General features: G+C 44.2%; 1 protein-coding gene across 1 annotated transcript; it reads right to left on the bottom strand.

The window, feature by feature from the left end:
• Positions 1 to 3419: 3419 nt before the first annotated feature.
• On the bottom strand, positions 3420 to 20362 carry LOC118425924 (leucine-rich repeat and immunoglobulin-like domain-containing nogo receptor-interacting protein 3). Its single transcript, XM_035835090.1, has 2 exons — positions 19918 to 20362; positions 3420 to 6850 (listed from the first exon to the last, which is right to left on the bottom strand). Exon 2 carries the CDS (start codon positions 6277 to 6279, stop codon positions 4759 to 4761), a length of 1521 nt encoding a protein of 506 aa, XP_035690983.1. The 5' UTR covers positions 6280 to 6850; positions 19918 to 20362; the 3' UTR covers positions 3420 to 4758.
• Positions 20363 to 21610: the final 1248 nt, after the last annotated feature.

Genomic DNA, 21610 nt, shown 5'->3' with positions numbered 1-21610 from the left:
AGGGCGGAAAGTGTGCAGAAATATATGAAAGGACTCATTATGTACTTTATCTACTTGAAAGAGGAATCCTACGTGGGAGTTGAAGTGAAATGAAAGACATGGATTTAACATGGAGGACCAATCGAGTAAAATAACGTGTAATTTCGTACCTCTACAAAAAAAGACATTCAGTCTTTGATGTCAAGATTAAGTATACGATGTTGAAAACTGAAGAAAGTACAAACTACAAAAGCTATCTCCCGGCAGAAAACTTGGGTATTGCCCCATATGGGGGAGGGGGTATCAGTGGTAAAATGTCGAAACCTTCACTATACACTCTCACTACTTTACATCGACACATGCATGGAAAGACTTACTTTATTCAAGACAGCTTCTGAGTTAATGTAGACACCTGCCGTGATATTCTTCCGTGTTGCTGTGGGGTATGAATACCCATGCACAGCTTTAATGAGTTTATACTAGGCATGTATTTGTCATGTTGTGACTAGTCGCCGCGCTGACTTTACCGTAGACCTAAAATCACATTATACAATATTTTACAGCATGATTGCTAATTTAAATGCTAAACATATCATTTGCGAAACTCTCTCCGTTTATAACAAACATGACTTAAGCTATCTAACGTTGTCCAAACTCACGACGATCCGTCAACCCCTTCTAGAGTTATTTCGAAGTCTGAAGATCAACCGGCTCCTGCTGTTCCAAAGAAGCCGCTTGGGGGCCCAAACCTACACCACTTACCTGTACACCACAAACCTGCCCTGAGATCTACCGCTCAAAAATTAGACAATCCACCGTCTTCCAAAACGTTTCATCACAAGTCATCAGTGGTGGTCATTAGTACTGGAAACATTCTTTACTGAATCTAGATCTAGTATATTATGACGAAGGGTGTTTTTACTGGCTATACAGATATAGATACAGCTACAGAGAACATAGGGTAGGATTGGACCTTGTCAAATTTCAGACTGCCATATTGCTGATACTATCGATAACATATTTTCTGACGGTAGCGTTTCAGCTGTGGTTATTGTGTAAATTCAAGTGAGTCTTGCGGATATTATGACGCTATTCGTTATGATTTTAGGGTTGCTTTGCCATTCTTCATTGGGGATGGATGTACAGTTGGAGGCAAATTGTAATATCATGATATTGATAAAACATAATTATCTTATTGTAGGGGAGGGCTGTGAGAAATAAACGCATTGGAACCATTAGGCAATCATTCTAGCCAATAAAGGGAATTCCATCAGCATGGTTATACACCGTTTCATAACGGAAGTTCAATATCGAATTTGGCTTTCCAGAGAGCTAACCTTATCAGATGCAGACAGCGCCACGGAACTGCCTGATTACCTCGCCTCTATGTGACACACCGCCATACATCTTTACCAATTCTTTGTCAATAAAGAAAACCCTGGAGAATTGAGAGTTGTTAAGAAATACATTTTGTATGATCAAATGTCTTTATATTTCAAAGCACAGTATAGGGGGCGTGTAATGTCTAATTAAATTGTAGAGTCACGCTCTTATCTGTGTAATTAAGGACAAGTATGGAGACTGATGTATTCACTGACACACTAAAACCCTCCGAAAACAGCTATGTCCTCGTCAAGTACAGTCAGGTCAAAGGATTACCGGTACAGTGCACTGCAGTCAAGTCAATAAGATTGTGATGTAATCCACACGCACACACACACACACACACACACACACACACACACACACACACACATATATATATATATATATATATATATATATATATATATACAAACGCGCTCGCTCTCTCTCTCTCTCGCTCTCTCTCACTCTCTCTCGTATGTGACATTTGCAAGTTCCTAGAATTGTTGTTCAATTTAAAGTTTATTTCTATCACTATATTTAAGCTTGAAACGTGTGTGATGTGCATCTTGACTGTTTCGTGTTCAAAAGTTGGGCATTTACGATATGTTATAGTATTACAGAAGCGATTACTAGTATTTTGTTAACATGAAGTTTTGGTGAACTGACATCGGGGAACACTCGACAAATCTAATTGAGTCATGTCCTGCACCAAAACACCCCTGCTGAAGTCGGTCGGTGGTTTTTCATTACAGAAAACTGCTCATAATCTGTCTACATCGCCTCGGAAGGATGTTTGACATTAGACTTTGACATGTTTGACAATGACAGATTAGTAACATAGCCAAATGTCGCTTATTTCCACATGTATTTTAAGTAGATTCCTCGTACAGCGACACAGCACCGTACCAGTGATAACTGATTAGTTTTATCATGCCGGGAAGACGGAGAAGTAAAATCCATGGGGGTTAGAAGTAATCCTGTTACGAACACGTGACTATCTAACATGTCCTTATCAACAGATTTTTATTATATTATCAATCATTGTTACGTTGTAACATTAGGATACATAGAGATAGAATACATATTGTGGAATTTGTTTTAGCCAAGTTAGAATTGTGATTAGGCCTAGAATTGTGATGAAAAAGTCTATGAAACTGTACAAGAAAATTTGATTTCGCGGTTGGGATGATTGAGCCAGACAAACTGGCGTTTCGTGAAAATCACATAACAAAATATATAATACATGGAAAACTCAACATGGAAAAAATATGAAAATTATGAAAAAAACACAAATATACGTTCCTATCCTCTCACACATAACCCATAGGAGCTTGTGTTGCAAGATAATGTACCACCTTTATAATCAACTTACTGCGGGACATGAAAAATCCTACAGCCCCGTGACCTGAGCCCTGACCTCATCATCATATATGACCTTTCCTGCTTCTCCTACTGACCTCCAAAACCTGCACGCTTCTTTCAATCACCCAAAGCCCCACTCCTGACACAATGATAAACCCCTGTGACCAAGGAAAACAGATTTCTTTATTATATTGAAATAGGACCACAGCGAGACCCCGTGTCCTCTGATAATGGAACGTTACGCGACGTCCCACCAAGAGGGAGGCGTGTTAACAATAATCCATCTCCATGTTAACCCCTTATTAGATTTCAGAAAGCTTCCACGCTTTTAGCTTACCAAGTTTATCAAATAAACCGTCCTTCCTGATTCAATGAACCAGTGCCCCACCGTGACCTTTCAGTTCTGTTTAATAGGGTTGTGTTGCAATGAATCCCATTTAGGGTTCAGGGCGATCGGGAGAGTTTGGGCTGCATTTTGGGATATGAGAAATCAATTCACGACAATGCAATTTGCAAGGTAATGTTTCAAGAATCACTTTAGATTTGTATCTCTCGTTTCTGATCAAAAGGGCAAGCGCAAATTTGACAGGATGATCCATGAAGTCAGCGGTACTTTTGTAACCCCTTGATGACATGACTCATGTACGATGCATGCCCCCATGGGAACGAGAGCGCTAAGCTACAGAACTCATTTCACAAACACAATGACATCATAGTCATCTTACATCATTCTTTATTTGTAAGGTACCGAAATAATACTGGCATTTATTAAACATCATGGTAACCTCTCACAATAGTCGCCATTTAAAGGCTGTCTGTGAGCTAACATAGGAATACTTCCCCTTTTGTCGCACATATTTTAGATGGTTCAACCCATATATGATTGACATGAATCTTTGACATTCCTGACTGACGTGTAATGGTTTCAACTGTAATGGCAAGGGTGGCGTGCTGAGAAACTAACAGCAGCATCCATAAAATACAAAACTGGTTTCAATTTACAACACTGTCCAAAATTAGCAGATCTACACTACAAATTCGGTACTTCTACGTTCTGTGCTTAATGACTGTAGCTCTAGGAGCAGGTGCATTCAGGTACACATTAATTTGTTTTATTTACGTGTATGACAGAACGCATTGTTGTCAGACGATACTAAGTATGTCAAATTTCTGTATTTTATCACGATTTATACAATGTATATTTCCTGTTGATGGTCCAAAAATCTCACTGTGGAAAGTTTAACTATGACTGCACCTAAGTCCTTTCATTCACTGCATGGTACATACATATACACAGCTATCAAGAAACCATGTTTTTAACAGCAAGGTTTTGACAGATATTCAAGGATGGCTGTTTTTACCCATTTTACCCAATGGAGCCGTATCAGATGGAAGGAAATGAGAGATCTTGTCAAATATCGCGTGACAAAAAATCACAAGATCTATTGCTTTGATTTTTGTTCGGACGAAGAGGTTTAGAATACGGACCTCCTTGGTTTGGCCATCCTATGGTTTCCCTTCCAAGTTTGTTTTTTCCGTAAAAACGAGAAAAATTGAAATCTCTTTTTCTTGTTAGAAACATTTCCAGGAGGTAGAAGGGCCGCACTAGTCAGTCATCCCAACCGGAATGTTTCCATGAGCGTTAGAGCTAAGCCGGTACAAAATAGTCTAGTACCCAGCGTACCTTCTACTGGCTGCTGTGCCATCTACTTTCCACACAATTGCACGGACATCAACAATGGGCCAGACTCACATCCGAGCCTAATTTCACATTCACCACAAACAGCTATGAGTTCATATACAGTAAATATGTGTTCAAAATCAAATATACCTCCATTACGATTTTTTCTTTTAAAAATCTGTACAGAGAGATTTTTTCTAGTAACATGTGCGGTCTATTGTGATTGATGTCACTCTGCCGGCACCCTATGAACCCTGGGGATTACAGTTCACATTTTTACACCAAGGTGTATTACGTACATGCATATTTTATGATTGACGGTCGGGAATGAATAGGTCAATGTAGGTAACAGCTGCCCACGTTGAATATTACATGACTAAAATGGCCAAAATCACTGCACAGTACAACGTCGCTACTGCAACAATAGAATTGGAAGGAGCGCCGCCTACGATTTGTTGTGGTAGGACAGTTAGTGTCATGGAGTTTTGGGACTTGCCCTGGTCGCTCCGAGCTATACATGTGTAGTTCCCGTCATTGTCGGGCGAGATGTCGCCCAGGTACAGAGTCGCGGCCACACCGGTGGCGGTCAGGTTGAAGGAGGTTGCGTTAAAGCTGCCTTGCGGAGTGTTCCAGACCAGCACCGGGTCAGGCAAGCCGTCTGCCCGGCAGACCAGTTCCATGGAGTCGCCGGTGAGGACCGTCGTGGTCGGGGTCAAGTCGACAACTGTTGGCACGACGCAGGAGAAGTTGGAGATGGGGATGTTCAGCACGGTGCTGTTCAACGCTTCCGGGTAGCTGGCGCGCTCGCAGACGATCTCTTCCGAGTCGAGAGCGTAGGTGGCCACCGCCTGCTGCAACCACCGCCCGAACCACTTCATACGACAGTCGCAGGAGAACGGGTTTCTGCCCAGGTACAGGACTTCTAGAGTCCTGGCCACGGGCAGGAACGTGCGGTCCTGCAGCGCCATGAGTCCGCATGACCTCAGGTCAAGTTCACGCACCGCTGCCAGGCCCGAGAACGCGCCCTCCTCGATAAAGGACAACAACGGCGAGTTTCGGAACGTGACAGTTTCGACATTGACGAGGCCAGAGAGCGCCCTGTCGTTGAGCGCGCGAAGTTTGACTGAGTTGTCCATTTTGAGACGGCGGACTGTTGGAAGACGCGGGAACGACCCGTCACTCAGCGCCGATATGGACGTCCGCTCCGCCACCAGTTCCTGAAGGACGCGCAAGCCGGCTAGCTCTGTTTTGGGAATGGAGCGAAGATTTGGCATGGAAATGTCCAAATACGTCAAAGCCTCCAGGCCGTTTAGTGTTCCCTCTGGGAGGAACGTTTGAGAAACGCCGGCGAGTTTTAGAAACTTCAAGTTGATGAGAATAGAAAAGTCTCCAGGTTTGACTACTACTGGGTTGTCGCTGAGGTCTAAGATCGTCAGGGTCTCTCTTACAGCCCGCAAGGCGTCAATGGGAACTCGGGAGAGCTGGTTTCCCGACAAGTACAGTCGGTTCAGGGTGATAGACTCGTTCAGAAACGCTGGCGGAATGGAAGAGATGTAGTTCCCACGAATGGACAACGTGTTCAGGTTGGCTGCACCGGGAAGTAGATTCGGTAGTTGCCTTATTTGGTTATCGTCGACGTAGAAGGCCAGTAGGTTCGGCAGTCTTCGGACGACGTCGGGATCCAGGACGGTGAGGTTGTTGTTGGTGACTCGCAGGAGGGTGACTGACTCCGGAATACCGTTGGGGAGGGAGGTGAGCCCCTTACTGTCGCACAAGACGGTCTTGTCCCCTGGAAGGCAGAAACACAGTTCCGGACACGAAAGGGCTCCCGCGACCATAGCCAGAAAGCACACGCACATCAATACACGTCGCCCTGCCATATCCTCCATTGCGAAGACTAAATCACTGGTTGATTAGGTTTTTCATAAAGGGCTTGTAGCTCGTCTGTCACAAATCGATCGGGCTTCGATCTCGGCGGGAAGTGTTGGTCTCCAAGTCCTTTTTGATCCAGGCGGGCTGACGAAAGGGGCCTGTTCTTATCTAGTTTTTCCTGAAAGTCCTCTCTAACGGTCTGAAGATAATACAGGTCCGTCACTCTAACGATTTTTGAGGTAAGCCCACTGCGCTGTTAGACAGATCAAGGAGGTTGGGCAGATACACAATGGGGGCAAATAAGCAGCTGTCACGTTATAAGCCGCCGACCCTCCCTTACGTTCTCGTTCCCAGGGGATAGTCTGATTTACGGAGACAAGCCCTAAACAGATTCACGTTCCCAGGAGACTGTAGTAGTAGTAGCCACCCTCTGCCCACGTGGTCGGGACCGGCTGCTGGAGGATGGAGAGGGGCGTCGTCAGTCCGGTAATATACCGCCGCGTCCCAATTTCCACGGCTGTTAGAAATCGATTCCTCCCAGTCAATTTCCTGAGGGTCAGTGTCAATCACTGGGAAGCGTTGTTCTCCCTGAGGGGGACAGAAACATTTAATGGTTATAAACGTATCCTATTATATCTACACTTTCAATCAACCTACTAGACAAAGAAACACTCTTTTTCTACCTTTTATATACATTGTCATAACGATAAATGGTCATATACATACTAATGTCATAACGATAAATTGTCCTACTAAAAAGAAAGGATAGATGAAACAAGCACGAGCTTTAAAACCTATCTAGAACAAATAACGAATTTTACGCCAGATGGAGAGAAAATCCCCCGTAATCCTCTCATGACGTGAGGACCTCCCCTGCAGGATTACTGTACCGTCCCTCAAGGCGAACGTCATCCGGTTAATGGCTTTCTTGTGCTGTTTTAAAAGCGGGCCGCACCGGCTGTACCCCAGAGACCCCGGCCCTCCACGGATATCTATCCACACAGCTTTTTCCGGACGCCAGTTTTCTAACAAACATGTGCATGGCGTTTTGACCTCTACATGCTACCGAACAAGAGCTGTCGCCGGCCGATGACATTTCTAGCCTGTAGCCATGTTTGGTTTTCATTATATACACTCGTACACGGTTATTTGTGAGTGTCAAAAGATGTATACCGGTTCTACCAAACGTTGGTACTATCAGAAGCAGCTTGGTACAGTAATAAAATTTGGTCGTGGATTCCGGAGTATCAAGTTAACGTATTGACAGCACCAAATCTAATCAAAACCAAATCCGTCGAAATCTTTATTTTCGTTTTATTTCTGGCTCTAATTCCGAGAGATGGATTCCTGATGGGTAAACCAATATCCCCGGATTCCCTACTTGACTTCTCCAGCATAGCAAATACAGCGGTCCGCGTTTAAACGATTTTAGTGATTTTAGTTGGGGAGGGGTTCATTTTCGACTGCCCTCCAGTTCTCTGCCGACTTTATGACATTTGTAGAACCATACAGTACAAGGAGGTAGCGGCTTACAGTTGTATCCAAACCGTGCGGAAAACAAATAACTAGAGCCATAAATCCACTCTATACACAAGATTGTGGGCAGTGTGCATATATCACTTAGGTTAAATCAACTGTAACAACAAGGGCAAACACAACCGATGGCTGTCAGCCTTACGTACAGTTAAAGTATGACTCGTCTTAACCACGTTGAAGTCATCTGATGACATTGAGTGGTATGCTCTTCGACCAAGTCTTTATTTTGACCCAAGGGTGTGATAGCAACTTCATATTTGTTGGGAGGAGCTGATTGACTTTGACCTTGTTTGAAGGAAGGAGGTGGGCAAGCAACTTTACAGATGTGTCCTTACAGAGGCGCATTGTTCTGCTAAAAAGGTAGTTAACATCTGGACAAATACCCCCCCCCCTTGAGTTTGTGTTGAGATAGAGGATTGATTTTACAGATATTTCATCTTTCTGAGAAATTTCAAATATAATAGTACTTATCGTTATTTTTTCCACTGAGGGACTATGTCTAGTAGGTGCTGGACGTAATCATTGAGCAACATTTTGCGGTATTTTAATGATCCAGACCCCACAATCAAAATAGCGCAGGTCTCTAGCGTTCGAGATCGACTTATCTGTGGACTAAACAAAAATGGACAGTCACTTTTGCCGCTTGCAAAGTTAACACGATCTTTTCAAAATCCTTTCTGTGTATATTAAGCGGCGGTTAGCTGTTTCCTCTGGAGCATTGTCCGCACTTCCATTATCAATGACCTCATCATTGTTGTGCAAATATTCGCCAAGTAATCGCGTGATAATTCGGACAATCTGTGACGGCGCATATTTAGGACATCTTGAACTGGGGACACATAAGATTAACGTTTGGCATGCCCCCCTCCCCCTAAGCAGTTAGTGATATCTTCCATACTTCTACATTTTCCAGGGATCCCTTGTTATCGTCTGGGTTTAATCTTGTGGAGAGAAGTATAATCCGTGGGAAGCCAATAAATTAAAACGCAAACTTCACGGCTACATGACTTGACTACGAAACGACGTTACTAAAACTAATTTTGGCGGTGAGACAGAACAGTAGGTGATAGCACGCCGCATCTGTGCCAGACTTATTAGCGCGTATCAGTGAAAGCGTTGTGCTACCTGGGACGGCATGGGAAAACACGAAAACACTGGTCGGTTCAACCGCCCCGTTTGAACACAAACAAGCACGGTATTCATACCCCGCTATCCGTATCGGACTGCCTCGGCTAGAGTGTCCTTTGTATGCAGTGACGACTAACGGTCCGCAAATGGGCTGTTCCAAAAAAAAAAAATAGAGGGGGGGTTGACGACACCAAAATTTGCTTCCGACCCCTAGAGTCCAGCTGTCCAGTCCAAATGCTTTGACCCCTAGAGTCCGGGTCCAAAATACTACGAACCCTAGAGTCCTACTGTCCAGTCCAAATGCTTTGACCCCTAGAGTCCAGGTCCAAAATACTACGACCCCTAGAGTCCAACTGTCCAGTCCAAATGCTTCGACCCCTTGAGTCCAAGTTCAAAATACTACGACCCCTAGAGTCCAGCTGTCCAGTCCAAATGCTTCGACCCCTTGAGTCCAAGTCCAAAATACTATGACCCCTAGAGTCCTACTGTCCAGTCCAAATGCTTCAAACCCGAGTCCAGTCCAAAATACTACGACCCCCTAGAGTCCTACTGTCCAGTCCAAAATATTACGACCAAAGTCCTGCTTCCCTCTCCTAATACTTCGAAAATTTTCGTCTTAGTGCTGGCTTTGCGGTGGAGAGGTCATTGTTTTTTGTGAACGCTCCAATCGGCTTGGATTTTCACTGATCCAGCTCGTTTGCAATCCATTCTTGAGAGGTAGTTTGAGACACTTGCGAACAATCGGCTTGGCTCGAACCCTGAATGTGAACGCAACGTGGATAGATTCTATGCAAATTTTCCCCCAGTTGGAGGTTGTATATCCAGGTACACAGGGTCAAAGTTTGCGTAGTTCGGGACCCATACCACATGCCACGCTGACAAGTTTGCTCACTTAACTTATTCTTGTGCCTATCGATAATGTCTGGAAAGAAAAAAAAATGCTTAATAGGGTCAAGGCAAGTGGAATCGGAAGCAAACAATTAAGCTTTTGATCGCGCTTTGGAGGAGAGAGGAAATGCATGAAGCACAGAGCAAGCTAGAAAAATCCATGAAAAAACAAGGACATCTTTGAGCAGAAGATCTCCCTCTTCGCCAACATATATTATGTTAGTTAGGTCATGACCCTAAATGACCTGGGTTTGAGAAAACCTACAATGGTGTACGAAAGTATAAAAGTATCTAAGTCCAGGTACCAGGGAATCGCAATCAGCTTGTTCTTTTTGAGTGTAAACAGGGTCTTAGATAAAACTTTCAGTTCATCACTCCTCCTATCAACAAGCCCCCCATCATGCGTCAAGTGACTGCTGGTTTACACTTGGATGCAAAGGATTTGCAGTTTACCCTTCTTGAAGAGATGGGTGGGGCAGGTGGGAGGGGCAGTGATTATCCCTACTGATAACAGGCCTGAGCATTCAACAATGCTAGACTGGTCACTTGATGGGTATGCACCTGGGTATGCATGGAGCAGCAGAGGACAGAGGGAAACTGAAAATAGATTTCAAGATGTGTTCAGGGGAATATTGTTTTCACAGCTTCTAATACGTTTTAATCTACTGAATAGACACTTTTAATTTTTATAGGACTCTTGACAAGCCGAACTCCTTATGCCACTGGTAGATCTGCCTGAATATTAATTCTATAGATGCTAATACACAACAAACATACCAACAAATGTAGCTATTTTATAGACTAGTTGGCCATTCTTGCCAACATCCTCTCAGGAAAACATTTTCAAATCTGTAGGAAATCTGTAAGCGAAGGTAACTAGTAGTAGTAGAAAGGTTGGTATTTGCTTATGACCAAATTTAGAAATTTTTACTCTGTCCTTCTTATGCCAAAAAGGGACTCTTCCAAAATTGAACTTGAAAAAAATCATCCCATGCCAGGATGGACACTTCATAATGTAACCCAAAACTAAGGTTTGTTGTTTGTTTGAACCTTTATTTATTCATTAGAAGCTGAAATCGGCCTGCAAGCCGCTTTTCTGGTACTATAAGGTACGTTCATACTAGTCCTGCACTGCAACAGCACTTATTTCTTAATTAGGCCATGTTGATTTGATTATATGGATGACATCCTCTGGGAATCCAAAAAGTGATGCGAGCAAGCGAATTAAAAAAAAAAAGATTGACATAAAAAAGTTGCCTTGATAGAACCTCCTTGATCTAAGCGAAGCGATTGGCATTGCAAGTGAAAGTGCAGATTGGGCCAAATTGCAATGTGAATGACCCTACCATTCATCCACAATCAGCCAGCCTGAGTACCAGCCTTGACCCCATTCATACTCAGAAAAACAATTTGAAAAACATGTTATCCTAATAAAACGACCCAATTCTAATATGCTTCTGCAGTGTGAACGCTCCCAAATCACTTGGATTTCGTCAAAGTGAATCCTTCACGATCCACCTCGGGGAGGTGGATAGAACTGGGGCAAGTGGATAGAACTGCGCTACAGGGTGTCCCGATTCATGTGATTCAGCAGTGTGAACGCGCAAGTGGATAGGATTCCGCTACGTTCCAGGGTGTGACGTCATGCATCCGGGAACTTGTGGTCCTACTTTGCATTGTGTGGGAAACACTATACACGCCTGATCGCTTCGTTTTTCAGCGAGCATTTTCTGCTGTGTTTTACTTCCAACAACAATGAGCGGAGAGAAAGGGAAATCTTCATCATTCGCCAAGTGAACACCAGAACAAACGAAGCTGCTCATTTCCGTCTGGGGCGGGAGGAGACGCAGAAAAAGCTTGGGAAGGTCGATCCATAAAAACGGACATTTATGAAGATATATCCAAAGGAATGGTGGAGCATGGAGTTGAGAAATCCCTTGAACGGTGCAGAGATAAAGTTAAGAATCTCACCGCCAACTACCGCAAGACGCAGCGATACGTCTGTGAAAGTTTTATTCGGATAAGACTGAGGGCACACTAATCGAATTGCCGAAGAGCAATCAAATGTGAACACAATTTTGGATCAGATAGAAAATTTTTAATTCAGATAAATGTTTTATTCAAACTGTTTTTCTGAGTGTGAACCGCTCAGGCTCAATCCTTTTGCCCCACATTCCATTTGTGCTATTCTTTAGATGGTAGATGTAAATTGGTCTGAGCTGCTCTGTAAAGCAAGGTACTATAGATCATGCTCCTTGTCAACAAGTACATGACATCCGCACAAGCTGCAAGAGTCTCAACTCCTTGGTTTTGAAAAGTACAGGGATATACATAGAAACTTTTAATTTGGGGCCAGTGAAAAGTGACTTGGGCCATCATGATTTTTTATGAATTTGCTCTATAGGGCAAATGGATTTTAAAAAATATGTTCAACCCAATTCCACAACACCAGCAGGCGTCAGGAGATGACAGGATAACACCATGTGTGTGTGGGGAAAGACAAAGGGCCACCTGGTGAGACTCCTTAGAGGAGAGGCATAGAGGACACAAAAAATGGGAGGGGGGGTCTAGTCACAGGCTAGTAGATTTATCAACCAGTGCAACGTGAACTAAAAAATAAGTCAACTAGAGCAACCCTGTAGAATTGCATAGTCCTTTATTCAGGAGGGAAGTTACAACACCAGATACAAAATGACCACAGATGGTTGACAGACATGTGGGTTTATCTGACCAATATCAGACTCTGCCCAGTGGGGTGCCTGTTCCCACTGTTTCTTGCTCATCGGATCGCCTCCTTGCTCATCCTACCCTGGATATCAGAGTACAACTTAGCCGGCTAAGGGAATTACTGCGCGGGGCGTATCTCGCCGGGCCGGCTAATTCGATTTACGGGGCTATGTTGCTAGCGGCCCGGGAAAGAACCGTAGCCGCGAGCACTGTTCTCTGGATACCAGGGTATGCTCATCCAGAGTTCTTACAGGGAAAAATAACTCATATATAGACTACAATGCCATTTGTTTCTTACCCTAATAGCAAAAGGTATGACTTTTCAAAGATGATGTGAAGGAGATCTTCAAGACAGTCACAGCTGTTAGCCAGCCTGGAGTATGCATGACTAATTATTCGCCCACCCATGGAGTTACCTATCACTGTGCTTGTTTACACCAGAATGGCGGTAGGTCTATTCGCGATTTTTTACCGTGAATATGCCGGGAAAGGAAATATGCCGGGAAAGGAATATACACCGGAAAGCTTGTACGGGCTAGGCGAAATCGGCTTCCCAGTAGGCCTGCTACTTGTCGCTATCTACAAAGCCCTATTAAAAACACTTATCACCATTTGGTATGGATGTGCGAACTTCCCGTCATGAACGCGTCCAGCACTGGCAGCCCGGCACACGCCCCGTCGCGCGATGACCCGTAACTTTGTAACGGTCGTCGGGTCACGCATTTCAAAACACGGCTCATTTGAAAACGAGTACTTACCGTAGAAAAACTCCGCTGAAACTTCCCATCATGTACGAAAGAGCTTCCCCGAGTTGAGGGAAGGACAATCCCTGGCCGTTGCTGCGGTCTGCGAAGGCAATGATTGTTTTCTTGGCCTTGCTACAGGCCAAGGCAAGTCGCTCTGCTATCAGATATTGCCGTCGATTGCCAGAGAACTCACCATGGTCATCGTCATCTCGCCATTTCATGCCCTTGTTGCTGATCAGGCAAGGCTTGTTTGCACTACGTGTGGGAAATCGTTTTTTGTATTTTTCGAGATCGAGCGACCGTCTTTTTACGTAACTCTCGCCCCCCTCCCCATTCAGATTGCTGGTCGGATCATCGATGGTGTCTGAAAGTATGTTTTAAACCCACTGGAAAAAATGTTTTACACTGATCTGAAATGTAAGTTTTGCACGTGTATCAATTATTCAAACCGTTGTATCAATAATTGTAACTCTGGAAGTGACAAAGGCAGGCAGTCTCACAGTGCACGGTTTCCGGTAACGTTACGTAGGTTTGTGGCACGCTTCGAAGTGGCCGTGCACTATTAACGTTGAAGTGTGAATTACTTCTCGCGGCAGTGTGAATAACTTCTCGCGAATACATTAATTGGCCGTCTGAAAGGCATTCTTAATCATTATTGCGTTTGTAGATAGCGACAAGTAGCAGGCCTACTGGGAAGCCGATTTCGCCTAGCCCGTACAAGCTTTCCGGTGTATATTCCTTTCCCGGCATATTTCCTTTCCCGGCATATTCCCGGTAAAAAATCGCGAATCGACCTACCGCCACCCCCCCCCCCCCCACAAAAAAAAATTGCCAAGCTTCCCAGAGAGGCCGGTGAAGGAGGCTACAGAATGGCCACCTCTACCATCTCTACTTGAGATAGTTTCAGAAACTCAGCTGAGACCTTATGCTGTTTGTATTTGCAAGGAGGGTATTTCCAATAACAATGTAGGTTAGTATACTGAAATGTGGTTACCACATGAAAGACTATAGTATGTTCTCAAGATTTTCAATTTTGAGGCCAAGCATGACTATAAACGCAGTCACTGCTGATTGGCTCAGCCTCAGTGAGGGAAAACTGTGCGGTTTATTCAAACTGGAAGCAAGGTCTTTATGTTGTACTTGTAGCTCCTGGAATATGCAAGTGTAACATATTGGCCAAAAAATTGAAAAGATTTCAGTTTATGTATATCACAGTATCTATCTTCTAAACCTAAGATAAATCATTGACCCATACAATACCTTTTTTACCATATTTGCTTCCTTACTTCATATTCCTAGTGTTTGTGAACTGTGAAAAAAATGCATAAGGTCATAAGGTCAACTGATAGTCAGAAAATCCTGTTTGCAAATAACAACAACAGGAGGTCCCCCAAGGGAGGGGTTATATCACTAGCACAGCCAAAATCTCCTTTTGCTTCAGTCGAATAACAAGACATCCCTGCCCCTGGCATGGGAGTCTGATATTTGTAAAATCACTACCAGGGTTCAATATAATCAACAAGCTGGCATTATTTCCCTTCAAACCTGCATGAAATTTTGTAAAGATGAAGTTTTTTAAAAGAAACTTCAGCTAATATCAGTCATCCCCACTGTGCAGTCAGGCCTATTTTTTAAAGCCTGACTGACCATCTGTGGCCAGTGTTGGTTGGTGGAGTTTTCTATGGTCATGTTACGTTGTTATTATCCCTCACTGAATATTAGTATGGAATGCCATGGGGTTGACTGGTGTAAAACTTTAAGACTTCTACTTGGCTGAAACTACTCAACTTTACCAAGGAGGTTATATAGACCTTGACTTTACTGAGTTATTTCCTAACTGGCAATTGACTGCAGTGTACCATCTCTGCTCTAGCCTCCGTTGCAGTCTTTGTGTCTGCTGTGTCTGTAAACATTCTGCCAGCACAGTTCAGCCTGGTCTGCCTTTTTTTGTTTTTAGACATTTTTGTCAGCCTTTCTATCTTGTCCTGTTTACCTTATGTCTGAAACGTCTAGGAACGTAAAAAAAAAAAAAATGAACTTCTGCTTGGAGAGTATCTCTATACCCTGATGGTCACTTTTACGGAGGGACTGAAGGAGCTCTCTATCTGATAAACCAAGGACAGAATTCAATGTTCTTGCCTTGATTAAACCTCCTTGGCCAATAGAATTGAGAGTTAACTTTTAATTATATACAAAATGTGTTATGTCCTTGGTCAAACCACCTTGTGTCGTGAGTTAGATAGGATTTTTAAATTCTTGACCCCCATCCCCTAAACATCCCATCCCCCAACATCTAAAGCAAGGAGTTTATACCCTTCTTGATCCCAGTATCCCAGTCCATTCAGGGATGTTTGTTTGTGAACACCACCCTAATCAACATCAGGGTGTGAATTACCCTGATTTGCATTGAGCCAGAATAGAACAATGGATCCTCCCTGGGTGGCTATAGTCAGGTTCTGGGTCATAAAGGGGCCAGACAGTTGCTAATCTGCAGAGGCCATGGGCCCATGGTATCAAGGCAAATAAAAATAAGGATAAGATTGAAAAATTAAAATCTAAATAATCCTATAGATGCAATACGTAATATCAACACCCCTAAGGGACCGTACGGCGTTTAGTGAGGGGGGAGGGCCGGTCGCCAGAGGGTCGGGTCAAAAAATTTTTGCATGGCCCTCCCCCCAGGTAAATTTTTTTTTGCTAGGCCCTCCCCCCAAGACAAAATATTTTTGCTTGGCCCTCCCCCCTCCTATCAACTTTGAAAAAAAATATTCAAGACGCCAATAAAACACTGCGCTTCCGCATTTGGAAATGTGCTTTGCGTCATACTTTATGATTTTCATCGAGAAGCAGATCTCTCACCCCGATAAAAGCTCCTTGGCTTAATAGAGGGATAAATATCTGCTTCATAGAGGTATAAATATTTGTTTTATACAAGCTATTTCATTGTTATGATATTAAATCAACACCTAAAAAGCATTTGTACCTGGATTTCTAGTAGATTTGCGCCACGAAGCGGCGCGCGCCCCGCGCCCTAAATTTACGTATTGCAAACTCGCGGGCCTGAGCGGCTTGACGGAAACTATTTTCAATTTACATATATTTTGGACTTTTTCTTGGTTCTGTGGTGGTAATAACTTACGGTAAATCGGGGGGGGGGGGGGGGGGGGGGGGAAATTAAAACCCAAACGACCGCCCGATTCCACTTCCAAAAATTTAATGGGGAGGGGGGCCCCTACCCCTGACGCTGATTTTCCCACGGCGGGGTAAGACCGGTCGCCTCTCTCTAGCCGCCGGCGGGCGTGAGACCGCAGACTTGCAGGAGATAGAAATGCCACGCTTTTTTTGCCACGATTTCCTGCATTGCTTTTTTATGGGAAAATTTGCTGGTTAGATGACATTTCTATGAAAAAAAAAAAATACGAGGGTTTCAAGTTTTTGAGAACGACGTTCCGAACACCATGTTCGGCGCCAAAGGCACGAAGAATCGCAAGGTAGGTCCGGGAGAATTTTGAAATCTTGACCCTCTTAAAAGTTATTTCCTTCAGTTTGAGGAGATATTTTGCTAACAAACAAAGCTAACTTTAATAGCATTTCAATTTAGAAATACAAAATTAAATCCCCCCCCCCCCCCAAACACATTATCACGATGTCGGTCATCAAAGGCGCGAGGCCGGTCACGTCAAAAGGGATCCAGGGAAATTTGCAAATATTTACCCTCGAGCTCTGAAACGCCATTTCTTACATTTTGAGGGCAATAAGACAGGGGTAAATTTTGCTGGCAGACTAGTCTAGAGTTTAATAACATTTCTGTACGTGAAGAAGGTTTTCGAGGGCGTCATGCATAAGCCCCGCCCCCTCCCTTTCGTATTTTCACTGTATCCCGAGCGCCAACCTCGGGCGATCCCTTGCAGAGGTCCAGAAAAATTTTGAAATCTTGACCCTCTGAAACGCCGTTTCTTGGATTTTAAGGGACATATTTTGCTGGCAGACCAAGCTATTTTTTTTTTGCTTGGCCCTCCCCCCAGGTAAAAAAAAATTTGCTAGGCCCTCCCCCTGGCAAAATATTTTTTTGCTTGGCCCTCCCCCCCCTGGCGACCGGCCCTCCCCCCTCACTAAACGCCGTACGGTCCCTAAAAAAAGCAGAATGAACGGCCCTTTGCGGCCTTCTACAAGCGCTGGTGTTTGTTGTTTGGGGAGGGTGTCTGCGCAGAAAAATTATGATCTTCGTGGCATGAGACCCTGTCTCTGGCCCATAGTTTGAAAATCATGAATTAGCGCCCGCCCCAACAATAACCGCCAGCACTCGTTGTGCAATAAACTTTGACTTGACTTGACTTGACTTGACTCGGGGAACTTAGGCCACAAAGGAGGCTACATCGATCAGGGCCATATTTGCGCATGTATCAATTGAGGCTATAACCTCCTTGCTGTTACTAATTTTGAGAGATTTTGGAAATGTTATGTCTGCACAAATTTATAAAGAACTTCCTTTGTCTCTAGACCCCCATCTGGCCATCTGAACAATTTGTAGAAATTTGGCCCCAAACATTTTTTTTCAGAGGGCTTGACCAGACATTGGAATACATAGTTGCCTGCTCTGAGCTCCTCTGGCTGGTCAATTTCTAGTTGTTTTTTGAGCCAGCTTTTTTCTGGCAAGTCATGGAATCTGACCAAGGAGCTAATTGATCTGACCAAGAAGCTTTTGACAGAGTTTTCCTATTAGAAAAATTATTTTTTCAAAGATATATCAAGTGTAACAGTGGGGGGTTCAACTAGTGCCAAACACTGAACAGCAAATGCCTATCGGTCAGTTCAGCCGGGGGGCCGTGACGGTTTCTCTCATGTCTAAAGACAAACCGTCACTGGTGACGGTAATAGGAGGTTGTGGATCATATGCCAATGATATGCTAACAAGTCCGTAGCAGTGGAAACAAGTTTTGCAACAAAGTTCTAACGTTCGTTTGAGACATTGAAAGTCGTCAAATGTTCCAGGTGAAATGGCCTGCCACCAGTGACTGCTTCCTTGTTATTCTCCTATAACCCTATCACAGCTTGCACTACTATGCACCAGTGCGGTGAGGGCAGAAGCCGAGTTCAAGTCTGGGTATTGCCCGTCCGCCCTGTACATGTGCCTCATCCTCTATGCTGCCTCATATAAAGGAAAATGCGGGTAGTAAACGAATTCAAAATATGATAAATGGTATTCAGGTGCAAGACGAAACACGCGCCATTTTGATTCGCATGCAATACAGGCAGCATAATTATGACAGTGAATGAACATGTTACAATATTACGAGAGACTCATGTCTTGAGTAAAGTATACTAAATATACAAATGAAAGGTATCAAGGTAGTAATCGGCTGTAGAGTGTAGACAGACAACCCTACTCTCCAAGCAGAGGTCGAATCGCACAGATATAGCAGTAGTCGAAAAAATTACACTTGCGCTCTTCCTCGTAGGAAGAGCACGAGTGTAATTTTTTCGACTACTACTATATCTACGCGATTCGACCTCTGTTTGGAGAGTAAGACAACCCTATATAGGCACGAGCCTACAAACTCTTGCCGACAGCTTTTTTTCAGCGTCTAGATGGAACTGCAATATCGCCATTAAGATATCGGCAGAATTTCTCCCGAAAGGTCCGGACCATTCGCCCGATAGCTTAGCAGGGGTCCCCGACAGCTTCCGCGCGCGTGTAGATGTGTCCCGACTTCAGGAGGGCTCATTAGCATAAAATGCGGGCTCATTAGGCTATATAGCTGTTTATGACTGCAAGTGCGACAGATGTCCCGCGGCCAACGTTCCAGATCCCTCCCGACATCTCCAAAGATATTGGCAAAAACTGAGTATAGATTGGGCCATAGAGTGTAGATGGACAACCCTAATCCATGTAGAACTTCAATTTTTTGGCATTTTGTTTAGAGCTAGCTTTATTGGCCATTTTAATTCTATATTATGCATTGTAGCTGCTCAGAAAGCATAAACTGATGAATTTTGTGACTATAGCATAATTAATCCTGCCCAACCCTTAAGTCCAAAGCGTCTAGTCCTATCTTCCAGTATTACCACTAGAGTCCAAGTGTCCAGTCCAACCTTAAGTACCCCTAGAGTCCAAAGCGTCCAGTCCTATCTTCCAGTATTACCACTAGAGTCCAAGTGTCCAGTCCAACCGGTTAACCTTAAGTACCCCTAGAGTCCAAAGCGTCCAACTTCCTATCTTCCAGTATTACCACTAGAGTCCATGAGTCCAGTCCAACCTTAAGTACCCCTAGAGTCCAAAGCGTCCAGTCCTATCTTCCAGTATTACCACTAGAGTCCAAGTGTCCAGTCCAACCGGTTAACCTTAAGTACCCCTAGAGTCCAAAGCGTCCAACTTCCTATCTTCCAGTATTACCACTAGAGTCCATGAGTCCAGTCCAACCTTAAGTACCCCTAGAGTCCAAGAGTCCAGTCCTACGTTCCAGTATTACCCCTAGAGTCCAAGTGTCCAGTCCAACCTTAAGTACCCCTAGAGTCCAAGCGTCCAGTCCAATGTCGTCAACCCCCTCTCCTCAGTTATTTTTTGGAATAGCCCAATGGGGGCCAACAAAAAGTAGCTGGTTCCGTATCAAGTGGTGTAAAAGGGCTTACCTTTCACTAGCTCGGGGCTGCGGGGACTGTGGCGTCCTGCGGGTACTTTAAACACTCCCGGCCGCCTCTATTCAGCTGTGAAACAGTTGTAGGAAATGTAAAGCATCCAAACGGCAAACACTACGGGAAAACAAGCACATGCTTTCTCCCTAGCAGCCCGTGGTTGATGTTTCCCGTGCTGTCGTGGCGGGCCCCAGGCCGTCTTTTGTGTTGTCCTCGCGCGTCTTGTTCCCCTAACCTCAGCACGCAGTCCTGCCGAGCACGTTATTCAAATGTACAAATGAATCACAATCAGAGAGGGTGCCACAAGGGGGGGACGCACATTATGCGTGACTCAATGATATCCGGGCGAGTTTAAAGTCACGGGGGAGGACACTTTCGTTAACTCTCCACACCGGCACATTCTGAAACCCAAGCGTCACACACGGCGTTTTCCTAGCTTTTATTTACCATGCCCTTCAGTATGTCCTTAGGTACCATGGCAACGGTGTAAAACAAGACGCCCTTTGTAACAACCTTTGATCGCTACTGTAACCCTATAACATCTACTAATTGGACCTCCCCATGCTGAAGTGAGATCGTCCTAATGTACCTGGCAGATGCCCGCAAATTTGCGATATGAGTATTTCCCCACTTCTCTCTGTGAGGCTCTTAAAATATCCTAGATAGTAATCACTAGACCTGCACGCCGTGCTTTGTACCTTTAAATGTGGACATATTTTCGCGAAAAGCACGTCCGACATGCCCTGATTGCTGCGTTTGATAGTATTGTGGTGCCATTTAATGCTCGGGGAGTGCGGGATCGCCATTAATAAATAAGTGCCGTGAGCTAAGTTGATTTGGTGCGGGCGCCTGCGTCCCATCTCCCGCTCAGATCCAATCTCCCTCACGGTCATACATCACGGCACAGACACGGTAATGACGGCTAGCTCCCCTCAGCTGAGAGGATGACCACGTGCCGTGATCTCATCCCAGCACAGTCTCTAGCGGACCCGTTATTTAATTTCGTACGCCGTTATCTAGCCGCCAAATTACGTTAGAGACAACGTAAGGGATACGATACATCGTCGTCTGTGACAGCAAACCCAACCATGTCAAGAGGTATTAAAGATAACTTTGTTATGGATTCATAGAGAGCGCTGGTGTAATGTAAGAAATTGAAAATTAATGCAGTTGCGTTTAAAAAACAGTCTTGGTTTATGGATAATATGAAATCATGTCTACTAAAGGAAGACTAGAAGCGTGACAAAGAGACAGGGATCCTAACTTTTATCCTCACATTCGTTCCTGAGAGAACGACAGACGGGGTGGACCATGCAGAAAATCATCAACGCCAAAGGACCAAACCAAAACTACTCACGGGGGAGGGGATAGCCTGGTATATTTTGTTCCTCTCCGTACCTTACGTGTGGTAGCCCTAACCGGCTTTCGACTTTTCAGTGCCCATCAACAGAGATGTTTACAGATAAATCAGGATGAAAATCCAGGCTAGGCGGGGACCGCCACAGAAGTCCTGTTTGGGCCTACAGCATCGCCAAACATGCTTTTACTTTTTATCTAGTGCTCTGAGATAGTCGTACAGATCAAGCAGGTTATACAGGTTATATTGACAAGTGCATTATATCACAAGGTTACCGTTCGAAGCAGTCACTAGCAATAAACAATTTTTTTTTAATATAAACATACGTCTATA

This window comes from Branchiostoma floridae, chromosome 11 (assembly GCF_000003815.2).
Source record: "Branchiostoma floridae strain S238N-H82 chromosome 11, Bfl_VNyyK, whole genome shotgun sequence".
In the NCBI taxonomy this organism is placed as follows: domain Eukaryota; kingdom Metazoa; phylum Chordata; class Leptocardii; order Amphioxiformes; family Branchiostomatidae; genus Branchiostoma; species Branchiostoma floridae.
The sequence above is the reverse complement of the archived record's forward strand: the minus strand, read 5'-3'. Positions and strand labels throughout refer to the sequence as shown.